The 15,435-nt window shown below is 53.7% G+C and overlaps 3 protein-coding genes across 3 annotated transcripts; 2 read left to right on the forward strand and 1 right to left on the reverse strand.

The window, feature by feature from the left end:
- Window positions 1-511: 511 nt before the first annotated feature.
- On the reverse strand, window positions 512-1,884 carry UV8b_00676 (uncharacterized protein; the record flags this gene model as incomplete). The annotated part of the gene is made up of 2 exons (XM_043138174.1): window positions 512-1,525; window positions 1,657-1,884. The coding sequence occupies 2 exons, from the start codon at window positions 1,882-1,884 to the stop codon at window positions 512-514; spliced, it is 1,242 nt and encodes a 413-aa protein (XP_042994108.1).
- A 4,196-nt stretch (window positions 1,885-6,080) lies between these two features.
- On the forward strand, window positions 6,081-7,303 carry UV8b_00677 (uncharacterized protein; the record flags this gene model as incomplete). Its single annotated transcript, XM_043138175.1, has 3 exons — window positions 6,081-6,688; window positions 6,767-7,094; window positions 7,286-7,303. The coding sequence occupies 3 exons, from the start codon at window positions 6,081-6,083 to the stop codon at window positions 7,301-7,303; spliced, it is 954 nt and encodes a 317-aa protein (XP_042994109.1).
- Window positions 7,304-9,179: 1,876 nt separating this feature from the next.
- Window positions 9,180-15,407, forward strand: UV8b_00678 (uncharacterized protein; the record flags this gene model as incomplete). Its single annotated transcript, XM_043138176.1, has 3 exons — window positions 9,180-9,643; window positions 9,765-15,120; window positions 15,345-15,407. The coding sequence occupies 3 exons, from the start codon at window positions 9,180-9,182 to the stop codon at window positions 15,405-15,407; spliced, it is 5,883 nt and encodes a 1,960-aa protein (XP_042994110.1).
- Between the last annotated feature and the right edge of the window lie 28 nt (window positions 15,408-15,435).

Consider the following 15,435-nt stretch of genomic DNA (forward strand, 5'->3'; position numbering starts at 1 on the left):
CCAAACAGTTTTGCAACACCACATCTCAGCAGACCTCTCGTGCGTGGTTCGCCGCAACCACCCAAGAGGTAGGTTGAGAAACGAAGCAGCAACATTGTACAATGTGAGATGATAAACTCGTGTCACTTCTACGGAGAGCAATGATGAATTTGGAAGCTACAATAGAAGCCAGCCCCATGATCCTCCTGTCAACGTAAGGGTTCTCGTCTCGAACAAGCGCTTGGATGTTCCCTGCGACCGACATTTCCATATTTCATGAGCGCGATATGTGTTGGTCAAGATTGCATGGCGACCGAAACATATGGCATCAACCAAATTCTATACGTGAAGCCAGCCCTCCCGCCTGCTTTGCTCCATTACTTGTCTATTTTCAGCCACGATGCTTGCCTTTTTTTTTTTCTTTTTCTGCTTGCTCGTGACTTGTAACCAAATCAATCCTTTCAACGCCCTTTTCATGCAACCGACTCCCCATGTACACAATTAAATCCGGCAAGCCACTCTGGTCTCGTCTTCAACAGGTGCTACTTGAGTAGCCATTCCTTTTACTTGCAGAGCGCCCCCTCGCTGTCCATTTCAGTAGTCTCGCCTTCTCCATGTGCACCAAGGCGTTCCAATGTGGTCCAAGGAAGGGATCAGCACCATTCCCCGTATCATGATACAAGTTCTTGCCGCCACGTTGCTCGTATAACTTGATGGAAGCTATTAGTGGGAACGGCGGAGTAGGATTTGCGCCAACGTTCGGAACATATGCATCTCGCTCGTGTGATGGGGTCTTGCGATTCCTCGATGTTCTAGTAGTAGAGGAAGGAGGGGAAGGAGAGGAAGGAGAGGAAGGAGAGGAAAGAGAAGAAAAAGACGAAGAAGAAGCAGATGGTGGCGGTGATGCTATCAAGTCCTTATTGCTCTGCAATTCGTCTAGGTGCTTCTGTTCCGCTTGGACGAATCTATGCAGTGCCTCGCCTCGAGCCATCCAATCCCGCCACGTCTTTTCAATCTGCCACTCCCACCACAAACGTGTGAGTTGCGCAGTCCAGGTAAATGTGCTCGGGTACTCTGGCCGCACAGGGGCTTGAGCGTCTTTGGCAGTCGACTCCTCCCTGCTCCTTTGCTCAGCTACCAAGTCATCCCAGTCATCTTCCAGGGCAGCATCCTGTGCGAGCTCCTCGGTGGCTGCCATCATTTTGGCCATTTTTGTCCGGAAAATCTCCCCTTTCCTACCAACCATCTTTGACAGCGCCCGAGGTTGAGGTTTTCGGAGTCGTATGAACGGTTGACCGTCCGCTGTGGCGCACAGATGCGGGATACGCCCTTTCAAGGTGCCCGGGCCCATAGTCGTGACGTAGCGGGGTTCGTCGCTACCGGATACGTTTTTGAGGAATGGTTCGCGAGCCGGTTCTTCCGGCTTTCCAAGGACCTGGCGAGGCCGGCAAGCCGAGCCTCTGGCAGGGCGGGCACGAAGGTACGCCAGGAGCTGCGCGTACTCGGGAGACGAGGAGTTGTGTGCTTTGGCGAAGAGCGAGAGGAACTGCAACAATTAGCTGAGGAATTTTGCCCGCTTCCCGTCGTCCCCTAAACCCCCCCCCCCCCCCCCCCCTCTCTCTCCCTCTGCGCGTAATTTTTGTCCGTCTCGTCGGCGGCTGGATCTGCAGCACGAACCTTGTACCCGGCTGCTATGGAGGCGTACACCAGCCGGAAGCTTGTGAGCTGGCGGTTCTTGAGGAACTGCTTCTTGATCATGCGACCGATGGCATGTTTCGAATCGGCCCCGCGTACGTCGGTCGGCAAGGCTATCTTGTCTGCGGATCGGAGAAGCGCGCGGTACAGGGAGAGGGCGGCGATGCGGTGTCGCGAATTGCGGGCTGGGAGGAATGGCAGCCGGGACATGGTGGTCGGGGCGCGAGGCGAGACGAGCAGTTGCTTTGCTCGGAGCTAGGGTGGGGTGCCCGGTGCCTGGTCATGACCCGAAAGGGTGCGATGATGTTGACCAGACTTTTTTTTCTCCAAGTTGACGACTTCCAAGTTGACGACGTAGTTGATGGCAACAAGCTCGGAACTAGGAAGGGATGGATGTTCGGTGCAGTATATGCAGAGTACTCGGCAAAGGGGAGGAAGTTTGGGGCCTGTGCGGTTGAAACTCTACAGCACCAACCAGCTGTGGGGGGGAACATGCCGAGTACCAGACATGTAGCGATTTGGACCCCCTTTGAAGGTGCAAAGGTGCAAAGGTGCAGCAGGCTTTGTTGCGGACCCATCTTTTTTCGGGTCAATCTACCTGGCAGGTACCGCCTTGGCAACTGCTCCAGCCGCCAAACCTTTTGTCATGACTAAAATCCTCATAATTACAAGGTACCTACCTTGGGGAGGTATGTAGATTAGGTACCTAGTGATTCCGGCATTCACAATAGAGCATATGCAGTGCTCAAGCTACCAAGTGGCCTGGCATGGTGAGGGTTAATCAAATTGCCTGCCAAATTAGTGGGAATCGCCTCACAGCACCCTATGTGCCCTACTGGTACGGTAAGTGCGATCTAGCTCTTTGTAAAATCCGGAATTTGCTGCTACTTGTACCCATCCACTCCACGCACGCAACTTCTCAAGTCTGTTGTGCGCATCTTTCAAGATTGGGCTTTTTTTCTAATTGTCTTATTAATTAATCCCCGGTCCGATGCAAAAGCCTGCACCCTTTGCACGTTCAAAGTTGATTGCACTAAAGTCTGAAGCCACACAAAAAGTGCGGCGCTATTACACCTCCCCGTGCAGGTTTCTTAGCATTTACAGTATACTTCATGTCTCTAGACCTAGGAAATATTTGAAAGGTACCAAGCCTTGGGAGGTATCAAATGGGAGGTATTGAGATAAGGAGGTACCTGTCAACATAATGCATCCCCTGTCGGGGCACTTGCTGCACCTTGGCGTTCAACACTCGAGGGTCTGGTCTTATTTAAGCGCCTCCTCGTGGCGAATATATCGATATGATAAGTCTGTAGATACTAGGGGTTCAAACTTGCAATCGTTAGCCATTTGACATGTATCAAGAAGTTACAGGTTAGGCAATGCCCCTCTCTCTCCTGGCTCCTGGGCTCATCCTCATGACTGTTGCGCTAAAATGGGACGCCACACAAGCTGTGTTGAAAAGGTCCGACGCTTCGGACATGTTCGGAGGTACCGGTACGCCAGCTCCAACTCTTCGGGCGGACATTCTCTTTACAGACTTTACTGAGCGAGCAGTCGGTCGTCTTTGTTTCCGGACACTGAGATGCCAGCCGCAAACGCAAATGACCAAGATCGAATACTGCCCCCTCTGGCCCGGGTCCGAATCGCGAGGGTAGGAACCCTCCCTCGTTCAATGGACTCGAAACGAAAACGAGCCCCAGTGCCCTCTCCGGTTTTCTTCCGGTTTCCCCTAAAGGCAGGGCAAGACAGTGAGCGCACTGCGAAGGGACAGGTCCTACAGGACAACCAGGCGCAAACCAAGTCGGTCATTGGGATTGGGCACCCGCTTGAATCCTCGAATGCCGCTACGTCAATGCGCACACTGTTTCAGGCGAGATCCAGGCTCCAGCTCGTCTCCAAAGTTGTAGGAATTCCGCAGCTCGGATTTGGCCAGACCTGGTCGGAGATGCTCGCTTGTCTAGTGCAAGGCAAGGACGAATTTGGAAGTTTATTAGTTCGTGCTAACGTGGTACATGCGGAGTACATAGCATCACCAAAAAGGTTTCAAAAGTCCGAAGTGGATCCGACAAGCTTTCTGCGGATCCAGTTCGACGGACGGACGGATTCAAGGTCAAGGGTGCGGGAAGGGAATTCCATTGTGAGCCGGTCGTAAGGCGACGACGACGACCGGTAAATCCGCCGTAGCGGAGGAGGGGAGGAGGGGTGGGGGCAAGGGGGCAAGGCAAACAATCGCCGCGGGTAGGGGAGGGAGGGGCTGGGCAGGGAGCAGCCGAACTTACTATGTACCTAGGTATGTATGCACAGTGTTGCTCGCTCCGTACCCCGTACAGTAGGATACTCCGTACCCACGCGAACACTCCTTCATTTTTTGACTTTAGGTTTCCGTTTCCGTGCCATGTGCCATGGGAAACCCGGAAATGGCGAGGCACATGCTCCGATCCGCGGGCGCGTGCGGAGTAATGGAGAGGAGGGAGGGAGACGGAGCGTATGTAGGACACAGACACAAGGCAAGGGCGGACTTTGACTTTGGCAGGAATCCAGCTGGCAGGTCGTGCCACTTTTTGTCAGTCCCACTTTCCAAGTGCTGCCGCAGGGCAAAACGGCCGTCGGGCTTTGGGCCGCCGCCTCAGCCTCGATCTCTTCCCAATACGGAAGGAACCCCCCACTCGTGCAGAACGTCAATGACTGACCATGACCGACCAACACTTTGTCCGTGGTTGTTCTTTCTCCAAGACGCCTGCCTCCGACGCCTGCCTCCGACGCCTGCCTCCCTCTCTTACCCAACCCTCCCTCTCCGGGAAACTATTGATGCTGCTTTGTGCGAGTCGGTCTCCGAGGCATCAGCAATCGATCCCTTCCCAAGGCTGTTTGATGTCCGTACTTCCACTCGAAGTGGCTGCCTCCATTCATTTTCTCTGCTCGCTGGCTCGTCCCCAACGAATTGCAAAAGCTTTGACATCGTCAACATCTGGGCTGGCCTCTGCCTTCCCCACTGCACCCAATATTAGTGAACAAAAAAGGAAGATATCAATTGATATTCGGTACCTACATACCTACATACATACCTCCTACTACCTACCTACCTAACCCACCGACACATCGAGTCCTCTCGACAGTAGCAGGCGCCACCATAACAGTTCTTTCGGCGCTCCGTGACGCAGACTTATTCGCTTCGCTTGCGCCCGGCAGGTTCGGACCCAGGGCAGAGTTGGCACTAGCAAGCGCCAGGCCCTTTCCTTACCCTTCGCATCGGTCACCAGGTTACCGCTCTACCTGAACCCCCTTCAGGGCGCGCCCGGTGGGAGGAGACGGCTCTTGACTGGAGGTCTGGTCTGGTACATGTCTGCATGTGGTCTGGTAGTAAGCTGACTGGATTGTTTTATGCTAAAAGGAGGGCGTTGTGGCACAGTTTTCCGTCCTTCCGCCGCATCTTCTTTGTTTCTTCACCGTCTTCGGGCCTCCTGCTGCGTCTTGGTCAGCCGGCACGGCACGGCACACCACACAGGGTCTACATTTTATGTCGGTATATGTGTACGTGCACCTGTGAGTGAGCGTCGTTTCAGCTCCAAAAGCCTCTTTCAAATCCTCGCGCCTGTGTGCTCGATACCGAGTTGTCTACAGGTGCCTCCAAAATCCTTCAATTCCTTCTTTTTTTTTCCTTTCCTTTGCTCCTCATTTCTCCGTACCGACACAAACTTCGAGTCGCCAACCCGACCCTACCCCTCGACGCATAGTGACAGGCCACTGTGCCGAGTCTGGCTGGCGACTGGTCTACATATTTCTCAACTTGTTTAGCGCATCACTCCATCCGTCGTCTCATGCTCTCACTGTCCCACCGAGCTACGATTTGCAAGCCAGCCTCTCCCGCCACTCGTTCTTAACCTCTTGTAAATGCTCAGCCGTCTTTCCTTTCTGTCTGTGTGTGTCTGCGCACTCGGGATCCGAGACTTGACAAAAGTGTGGCCGTCACCCGACAATTGTCATCTGCTTGATGCCAAAACACTTTCTTCCCCAGCCTCGACTCTTTGGAACCGACACCGAAAGTAGCTGTTGCTCGGTACAAAAGCTTACATGCAGAGGCCATCATTCAGCAACGGGAAAAAATGTTTCTTCACTCTGGGGCGAGCTTACACGGTCACGAATTCTCACCTGCGCGACCTTGCTCGGCAGCATTACAACCTGCTCAGAGAAGGGGTCTGTTGAAGTCAGCGTTACGGCCTCTGACCATCCCGTATGAATCGAGCCAAGTCAACCATTTCACCCCATCACAGAGCCCCGATGCACCATGTAGCTCAAGAACTTCGACTGCGGGGGCGCCTCAACGTCCGTCCTTGGTCCTCCGGCAACGCGTCGCCTCCAGTAGCTCCATAAAAAGGGACCTCTCTGTTCGTTTCAGCGAGCCCGAGATGGGGCGAGATCATGCAACCTCGGGCAGTGAGGATGAAGAGTCCATTGGGGGTTCGGAACTCACAGATGGAGCTGCTGACGCTACTATACGCCGTAAGCCACGCGCACGAATGCCTCGAAAATCTACTCGATACGCAGTAGCCCAACCCGCACCACAGCTGCGGACCAAACAAAGGCACCTGGTTCAAATCTTACCACGGCTGCTGCTGCAACTCCAAGAGATAGGCGACAAACGAGCCATTCCGGCTTTCGACTTGATCCCGGCCCAGCTTGTTGCCGGCACCCTAATCATCCCCAAACTGGCCAAGCATTTCCCTCGCATCTTTCATGCCAACGCAGAATTAAGCCAGAATGATGTGTTACTTGTTCGCAGTGAAGACTACGCCTCAACCACCCCCAAACATTCCTCGCTCCACAGGGAAAACGCACGAAGGCTTCGCCACGACAAGGAAATCATAGCCGTCATCAGTGCACCATCGCCCAAAGGCCGCGGGGAAGCTGCTGAAATCATCCTGGAAGACGGCCTGCCATGGTCAGCCTCGATAATGGCCAACGGATCCTACGAGTTTACCAGGATCGATGAGGATGGACAAGTCGCCACGGCGAGGTGGGTGCGTAGATGTCACAGGACGACTGGGTCATCATCAACCAGATCCAGGCGACGCGATTCATTGCATGAATCCAGATGGACCTTTAGCATCATTGATCCTTCATCACGAAGACACCCAATCCTAGGGTCGTTGACAATGGAAACTCTCGAGGTCTATGACAGCTACGTCACGCTATCAACATCAAGTGGACGATTCCCCCCGTCCCGCCCGTTCGGCCCGCAGGCAGCTGGCGTTCGCGAGCAAAGCACGTCTTCAGTAAGCTTCAGCAACTCCAGCGACTCCCAGTCAAGGGTGACGGTAGAGGTGCTGCCTGCGCAAAAAGCACTGATGATCGCCACGGCCAGTTGGATTCAGCTGCAACAGCATGACTGGCCGGCATCAGTCACACCCAAGTTTGCCAAAGTAATTCCGTCATCCTGTCGATCCCCTACTCCTAGTGGCAACAGAAATTCCACCCCCAGGCGTCAGACTTTTCCTTCATATGATGGAGATGGCTTCCGGACTACTAGCCCGCTTGATTTTGCGAAGTCGCCGAATTCCACGAACGCTTCAGCCTCGTCAACAGAGCGTACCGACTCAGGACTTCCTGTTAGATCCATGTCTACGGGTAGAGCATTTGTGAAGCGCAGGAGTGATCGGATGCAAGGTTTGTCGACCGTCCATAGCCAAGAAGCGCCAGAGCTCGGCCACGGACAGGGGAAGCTTGACATGGACAGGACAGAAAAGGCTGGGTGCTTGGGTAGAGTGCGAAAATGGACGCACAGGCTGCTTCACAGGAAAGAAAAAGACGCACCGATAAAGGAGAGATGAAAGGATGAAGCCTTGATGAAGCGACACAAGGATGTTGGCAGCGGCTGGCTACTGGTACAGTAGTGACGTGTATTGTGCATCAGAGAGTATGAATACCCTATACCCTTGCAGCTTACTTTTGGCAGCATATAGCAAGCAAATGCAGCTAGGTTTTGACAGTTTTGCACAGCGGGAAATGCTACTTTGGCATTGGCATTGGTCTTGATGCGATGATGAAGGAGTCTGGTGACTTGCCTTTGGTATTTGCCTTGGGTACAGTACCTCCTACAACCCACCTCCTAGGAGGAAGCTACCTGTCACATGACAGGGGATTAGTCATGCGCACTATATACATAGCTTTGCTCCCACATGCCATCATAGTCTAGAGAATCCAAGCCTTTACACACCTGCAGATTGATCGTGATACCTGACACTACCCTACTATCAATGGGTCATGCTTGTCACAGACACCTACCTACCTAGGTAGGTATGTAGGTAAGGTAGGTACCTACCTTACCTACCTTAGGTACCTAACGTCACGCCAACACACGGATCCAAATCGATGCAGAGTACGTATGTCGTAGAGTGTAGTAAGCCTACTCCGTTAGGTAGTCTAGGCTGGCTTGGTTGTAAGTTATTATGTAACATTCTTGCATGGCTCAGTGGATGGCTCAGTTGGATGTTGCATTCGGCTGCCCCGGGAACCAATGGCCGAGTCACTGGCCCCACAAAGGCACGGGCGAGGTCGGTCTGGCTGCCTTCTACTTAGGTACCTACATAACTCCGTACCTGTCGTTATGGCCCCTTGCTGCCTGGATGGTAATTTATTCTTGAACATCTTCAACACCGTGCCAGACTCCCAGACATGTCCCAGAAAAGGACATGTGTTTTGTATTGCTTTGTATTGCTTTGTATTGCTTTTCTGGCAAAGAAATCAATGGCTTCCAAACCCCACGCACGGCAGGTTCAGATACATATGTACGGAGTACCTCATAACACCTGGTCTGGTTGCGCTGGTACCCACTGGAGTCACTGGACGTAAGCTTTCTCTCGCCTGATTCGCTCCCGGTGGCGCTTGCCCCAATCCAGCCTTGGGGACCCGGTGGTGCGGGGTGGTTGCAAATCACTGGACCAACAAGCTGCTTCACGCACTGTTCAGTTAGTTGCTGTTGACCGACCAGTCTGGCCAAAGTCTGGCTGGTTCTGGCTGGTGCAATGCACATGCAGGCACCCGTTCCATGTCGCAAGCACTATGCGTAAGTCACCAGCGCCTAGATGCCCAGGCTGATAGCCGAGCTGCCCACATGCATACTCCCTACTCCGTACATACCTTAGTTGACCTGTTAAACCATAATCCATCAACGGCAGTTCATCCCACTTTCAACCTCGCAGGTTTTAGACGCAGTCCCGTGGTGAGGAGCATCGATACGATACTGGCCAAAACATTCTACCGATCATGATATGTTCATCTACCTGACCTTTCCCATTGCCAGATAGTCTTTTCTCTTCCCCCTCCCCCTCCCCCTCTCTTTTCTTGCAACATCGTGGCGGGTGCTCAATCGTCGTTCGCGAATCCGCTCTTCCATCGTCCCTTGACTCGTCTCCTCCCTCCCCCTCCCCCTCCCCCTCCCCCTCCCTTCGGGGCTCCCTGGTTGGTTGCGCAACGCTGCCGCGAGACAGAAAAGGCAAAGATAGACGATGGATGAGAACATTGGCTTGCAGCACGAGGGCTCGTTGGCTGGTCTGGCTGCATCGCCTGCCTCCCACCTGCTCGCAAATTTCCAAACCTACGACCCGATATCCCGAGCTAATTCGCCTGGTGTTCCATACCCCAAAGCTGATGAAGACGACAAGAAGCGCTATCGACCTCGCACATTCGCCTACTTTCAACAGCTGCCCTTTGAGGTTGAGGAGGAGAAGGAACGTGATGCTGCCCTGAACGGCATTCTCAAACAGCTCTACATTGCCATCAAGGCAGAAGACTTCTCCCCGGGTGCTCTGCATTGGACCCGTGAGCTGCAAGCTTGGCTGACACTCAAGTTTGAGATGACGAGAGAGCTTCGAGCCAAGCTTGCACACCTGTACTATTCGCTGGCGCTGGCGCCAGGCTTGGATACCAACACTGCCGACCGCTTCCTGCGCATGGTGTTGACCTTGACACGGTAAGAAAACGATGCCGCCATCCACCTTGAGTGCCAGGCTGGAACCCCAAGACTTGTTCCCCTTGCGCCAACCTCGGGTACTCTTGCTAACCCTGACCTTGTCTTGCTCCCGTTGCTGCAGAAAAAATCACTACCTCAAGCCCGGAGACGACCTTACTTTTGACTGGAAGCCGTTATGGCACGAAGTCAAGGGCGTTGTTCTGCCTTCGGAAGTCCCCTCTCTCCAGAGCGGGCGGAGAAGACCTGCCAAACAGCTGTTGAAGCTTTGCACGCACGCCCACGCCTATTTCGACCCCAGAGACCGACCCGCAATGCTACAAGAGTTTCTCCCATTCTTCAGCATAAATGATATGCCCAACGCCTTCATTGTCGTGGGCCTGATCAATTCGTTTCTCCCTAGTCATCCGGCACCCCAGAAGGACGTTGCCGCCCAGCCCCAAGAGTTTCTCCCGACTCTCTTTCACCTCTGGTCCATCATGAACAGGTCAAAAGTTGTCGATATCTGTCTTATTGACTTGTTTTCCCGCCTTGCCCGAGACCACACCAACTGTAAACATGTCCCCTTTGGAGCTCACGGCATCTTTACGAAACCTCAATCAGACCTTATATTTACAGCCATCTTACGGTTGACCCAGATCCCCGTTGGGCAAGCCAATTCACCCTACACGGCTCTGGATTACCTTGCTGGCGCAGGGGGGTATTTGGAGAAGGACTCCAAAAAGCACCCGGTTCCGTACATGATGGCCCGCTTGATTGTGAGCTCGCTTTCGCCGAGTTGCATGGACCAAGAAGACTCCATCATGTCTAGCCTGGAGGGGTTGATGGAATCCATCGATACATTTTTTCATCCCTCGAACCAGGGAAACTGGACCAACATGCTGGGTCAACTGACGCTGTATCTGGCGGAAGCCTTTGTCTCGAGATGGAATCGTGAGCAGAGCTCGGAGCTAGACACGCCCGAGGGCCGCAAGATCAGCCCGGCCTTGAAGAGGAGATTCGTCGCCGCTTTGAAGGAGGTTACCTTTATGGGGCTATTTTCCAAGAGCAACCGCGTGTCAAACTGTTATTACAATGCTCTGCAAGGGCTCGCCTATCTCGAGCCCGACCTGGTGCTCCCTGGCGCGCTGCAACGTTTCTACCCTAGTCTCCAAGGCCTTGTCGAGGTGCATAGAACAACGTCGAGTCTAAACAGCCTTCAGATGATTGCGCACATCATGTCCAAGCTCAAGGGTTATCGATGTCACATCACCGCGCTACTGGCATTGGCTTTGCCAGGCATTGATGCCAATGATCTCAACAAGACCCAGTACACCCTCAACTTTATCCAGAGCGTGGCCTACAGCATACCCTTTATGCCGCTGACAAGCAAAGACAGCCATATTCATGACACCACTCTGGCCATGCAGTGGGTCCAAGCCGAGATGGATCGAATGGAGCGAGACGGCCCCAATGTGAAGATTGATTACGCTAATGAACTTGCAGACGAAGACGAAGCCAGTATTTTGCGATCGTCGACCGCTGGCTTCGGGGAGTTCATCTTGACCCTGTTGGGCAAGGTCTTTACTCTGCTTGAGAATCTGCCCGACGCCAACCAAGTCCGGGGAGGTACGCCGGAAGACAACGTGGTCAACGCCCTACCAGCCGCGCTGTCGCCCTTGTTTGCATCACTGTCCCCGGATTTGTTCGACATGGCCCTCGAAAAGCTTGCTACTTTTGTTTCCAGCCATGTTGTTCACCAGGCGCGTGACGCCATGGCATGGATCTTGAATGCCCTTTGCAAGGTGAACCCCGAGAAGACGCTCAAGGTCTTCGTCCCCATGCTTGTCGTCAACATTCGCAACGAAATCGACTACAACCACGCGGCGTCAGATCGTACCACCGGCACAGACTACCTGCCTCGGGATCGGGCGTTGGTGTGGCACATCAGCATGCTCGCCATGACCGTGGTGCATGTGGGCGGCGAAGTTTTGAAATTCAAGGACCAGCTGCTCGGCATCGCGGTGTACATGCAAGAAAAATGCCGCGGTCTCCCTACGATTCTTGTCTCCAACTACATCCACCATCTGCTACTCAACCTGACCAACACCTACCCGATTGACCACGCTCTCTATGAGCCGGATGTGATGGACCGTGGCTTGGACATTGACGACTGGGGAAAGACGACTCCCCCAGCAGAGCTTACGATTCGGTGGCATCAGCCATCTCCTCCAGAGATTGAATTCGCCGTCGAACTTTTCGCTTCACAGACAAGATCGACGGCCGAGCAACTAGAACTCCTCTTCAGTGATAACCCGCCAGTGAGCAGAGCCGGAAAAAACAAGGAGTGGTCAGACGAGGTTTCACGGCTGATGCAACAGATACGGCTGGTCATATCGGGCATGTCAACAATGTTCGACCCCAAGCGCGCATCTGGTGATGATGGAACCGGCGCCAACGGAAGGACCGGCCGCGCTACTGATGCTGAAGGTGACGCTGGGATGGGGGACGACGATGACAGCTTTGAAGAAGAAGAAGCCGAAGAAGAGGAGCTTCGTCCGCAGTTCAAGTACAAGTCGGGTTATTTCTTAAAGCCGGACGACCCCGTTTACCGACGAATACACGACCTTCGCGATCAGCTTGGCCACATCCTCACCAAGGCTCACGCATTCCTCACGGAGAATCAGGAAGATGATGTCAGCTGTTCGACCGCACTTTGCAACGCCTACCGGACTTGGATTACAGATGTCGGCATCGAGCGTTCTGCGCATCCCCTGGAACGGCATCTTCGCCTGTACAAGGCGGACATCTCCGCCTTCAAGATCAAGGGTCTTCGCAAGGTGTATCCGCGCCCCTTGCTGATCAAGAGAGCTGAGGCGTATCAGCTTCTTCGCCTGAAGCATAATGCATCGGCCCGGCACAAGAGCGACTTGGACAAACGGCTGCTGCTAGATCTGGCCAAATCTTGTTTGTCTTTGTACGCAGATGTCCGAAGAACGGCGCAAACAGCGCAAGATTCATCCCTCAAGGTCATCATTGGCGGCAAACCACTAGTCTTGCCCGTCATTCTCAATGGGCTACGAAAAGCCATTGACGCGAATGATCACGATCGCATCAAGGGCGGCATGTACACGTTGTTTTTCACCTCGCTGCTCAGAACAATAACTCGAGATTGGCGGTTTGCGCCTGATGCCATGGGCTTGTACATTGAAACGGCAGGGATCGACAAACCGTCGATTCAGAACCTGGGTTCTTCCGCCCTGTACTCGCTCCTGGAGTTTGGCAAGGCCAACGAACGACTCATCCTTGTCGATGACGCGGTTCTCAACACTATCCGACCGTTGGAAGACCCGGTCGATGCCATCGACTGCCGGCATAAAATCATACTGGAAAGGAGAAACAAGGTGGAAACAGCAAAAGCTGTATTGGGATTGGAGCTCACCAGGAAAGCAAAGGGCGCCCACTGGAAGATTGCCACGCGATGCGCAATCTTTGCTTTGAACCTGTGCCTGCGATTTGACGACTTGGCTCCGCCAGAATTCGTCGACCTGGTGGCGAATGGTACGATTGATCCCCACCCCGGTCTCAGGGGGTACTACCTCAATGCGTTTACGTCACTTCTGGGTGCCATTGATATGCGAGCGGTGTACGGCCACGACTACACGAACTACCTGATGGAGAAGGAAATTGGCGACAGGAACAGGATCGATGTTCCAGTCGAGAAAGGGGACGCAGAATTCACCCGCAAGTTCTTGGAAGCGTTCAACGAACCCGGCAGTGCGGAATACTTGGTCGACTCTGATCACCCCGGATGGCTCGTCTGGGGCAGCAAGTTTACGGCCTTTCGGGCCAGACCAGTACCGTTTAATTCTTACGACGAACTCGAGGCAAAAGTCCGCCGCCAGATTGGCAGCATACTGACAAAAGACTGGATGTCCCAATGCTTTGATTACCTGAAACAGGAACCGCGGGATTCCTCGTTTGATAGATTCAGGATGAGCAATGTGTATCTGCTGATGCATGTGTTTGATCTGACGTATTACGGCAGTACAGACGTCACGCTGAACGATATAAAGGAACTGACTGAAGGGGTTTACGGAGATGGGAGCGACAAGCATCAACACCGGGCAACAGCCGAAATCCTGGGCGCCTTGTTGGCGGGCTCCAGCGACGATCCGGTGGACATGCGCAACAAGGTGTGGGAGTTTGCAGCGCCCATGCTCCTCAAAACGCTCAACGACGGGCTGACACCGGAGAACCTGCAATACTGGCTTCCATGCATCCATCTCATTCTAGATTCTCGGGACCCCCGCCGATCGCGCGAAATCATTGATGGCCTAAGGAGTTTCCGGCTCGACATGACATCGAATGCGGCCTTCAAGGAGTCCTCAAAGGTCCAGTTGCTGGAGTTTGTTCTCGCCGACGGCGGCTGGCATTTCCGCCGGGAAGAGCCAATTCTGGACGACTTTCTTGCTCACATTGACCACCCTTACAAGGCAGTTCGAGAGGCCATAGGCAAACTGCTGTGCGTCACGTTTCGAACCCGCTACCACGAGTCTTTCGAAAGCGTTCCAAAGCTCATTGAAGCGAACAAGGCGGCATCGTCGATTGGCATCCGCCCTTACCAGCCATCCGAAAAGTTGACGGCTGCCATCAGGGATGTCTTTGATCGTCTAGAGAAGTGGCGGCACGAAAGAGAACCTGGGCAGCAGACTCAGTCGTCGTATACATCGGGCTCCAAGACTGTTCTCACCTGGCTGGATTGCGCGCTGTCCTCTAACGAGTGCACCATGCTGGTCCCGTTCTTCGCCACTCCTTTCATGGAACAGTTGCTTCACATGATGGATGTCAAAGAGGATCCCGAGCTGATGAAGATTGCCTACCACGTCTACAGGCACCTGCCGAACATACCTTTCAGGGAGGGTGAGGATGAAGAGTTCATCAACGGCCTCATCAAGATTGGCCGGTCCGCGTCCAGCTGGCACCAGCGGCTTCGGGCACTGGTCAACATGCAGGTGGTCTACTTTCGGCGGATATTCCTCACGGCAGCCCGCCAGCGCGACGCTCTCTTCAATGCCGTATCGGACATGTTGAGCGATCCTCAACTCGAGGTGCGCTCGTGCGCTTCCACAACCTTGGCTGGCATGATTCGTTGCTCGCCACGACATATACGAGACCCGTTGATTGCGCGGCTGCAGAAGCGGTTCGAGGACGAGCTGCAGCAGAATCCCATGCCGAGGAAGAAGCCCAACCTCCCGGGAACGGAGACTCCGGTAAACGTCCACAGACAAATCACGCGTCGACATGCAGCTGTTTTGGGACTGGGGGCGCTCATCGAAGCCTTCCCATATGCCACTCCACCGCCAGAGTGGATGCCGGAGGTTCTGGCTACTTTGGCACGCAAAGCAGCTGGTGATCCGGGAGTGGTGGGCAAAGCCACAAAGAGCATCTTGAGCGAGTTCAAGAAGACAAGACAGGATAGCTGGAGCGTTGATCAAAAAGTAAGTTTTCTTCTTCTTCTTCTTCTTCTTCTTCTTCTTCTTCTTCTTCTTCTTCTTCTTCTTCTTCTTCTTCTTCTTCTTCTTCTTCTTCTTCTTCTTCTTCTTCTTCTTCTTCTTCTTCTTCTTCTTCTTCTTCTTCTTCTTCTTCTTCAATAGGCGAGGACCGGGGGGGGGGGGGGGGGACCTGTCTTTGATATAGAGTCGTCTGGCTAACCAAGTCACAGTACTTTACGCAAGAACAATTGGAGGATCTTGAAGGCGTGCTTTGGAAGAGCTATTTTGCGTAGGCTGGGGCAAGCGCAGTTGGGCAGCATG

The sequence above is a fragment of the Ustilaginoidea virens genome, chromosome 1 (assembly GCF_000687475.1).
Source record: "Ustilaginoidea virens chromosome 1, complete sequence".
NCBI lineage: Eukaryota > Fungi > Ascomycota > Sordariomycetes > Hypocreales > Clavicipitaceae > Ustilaginoidea > Ustilaginoidea virens.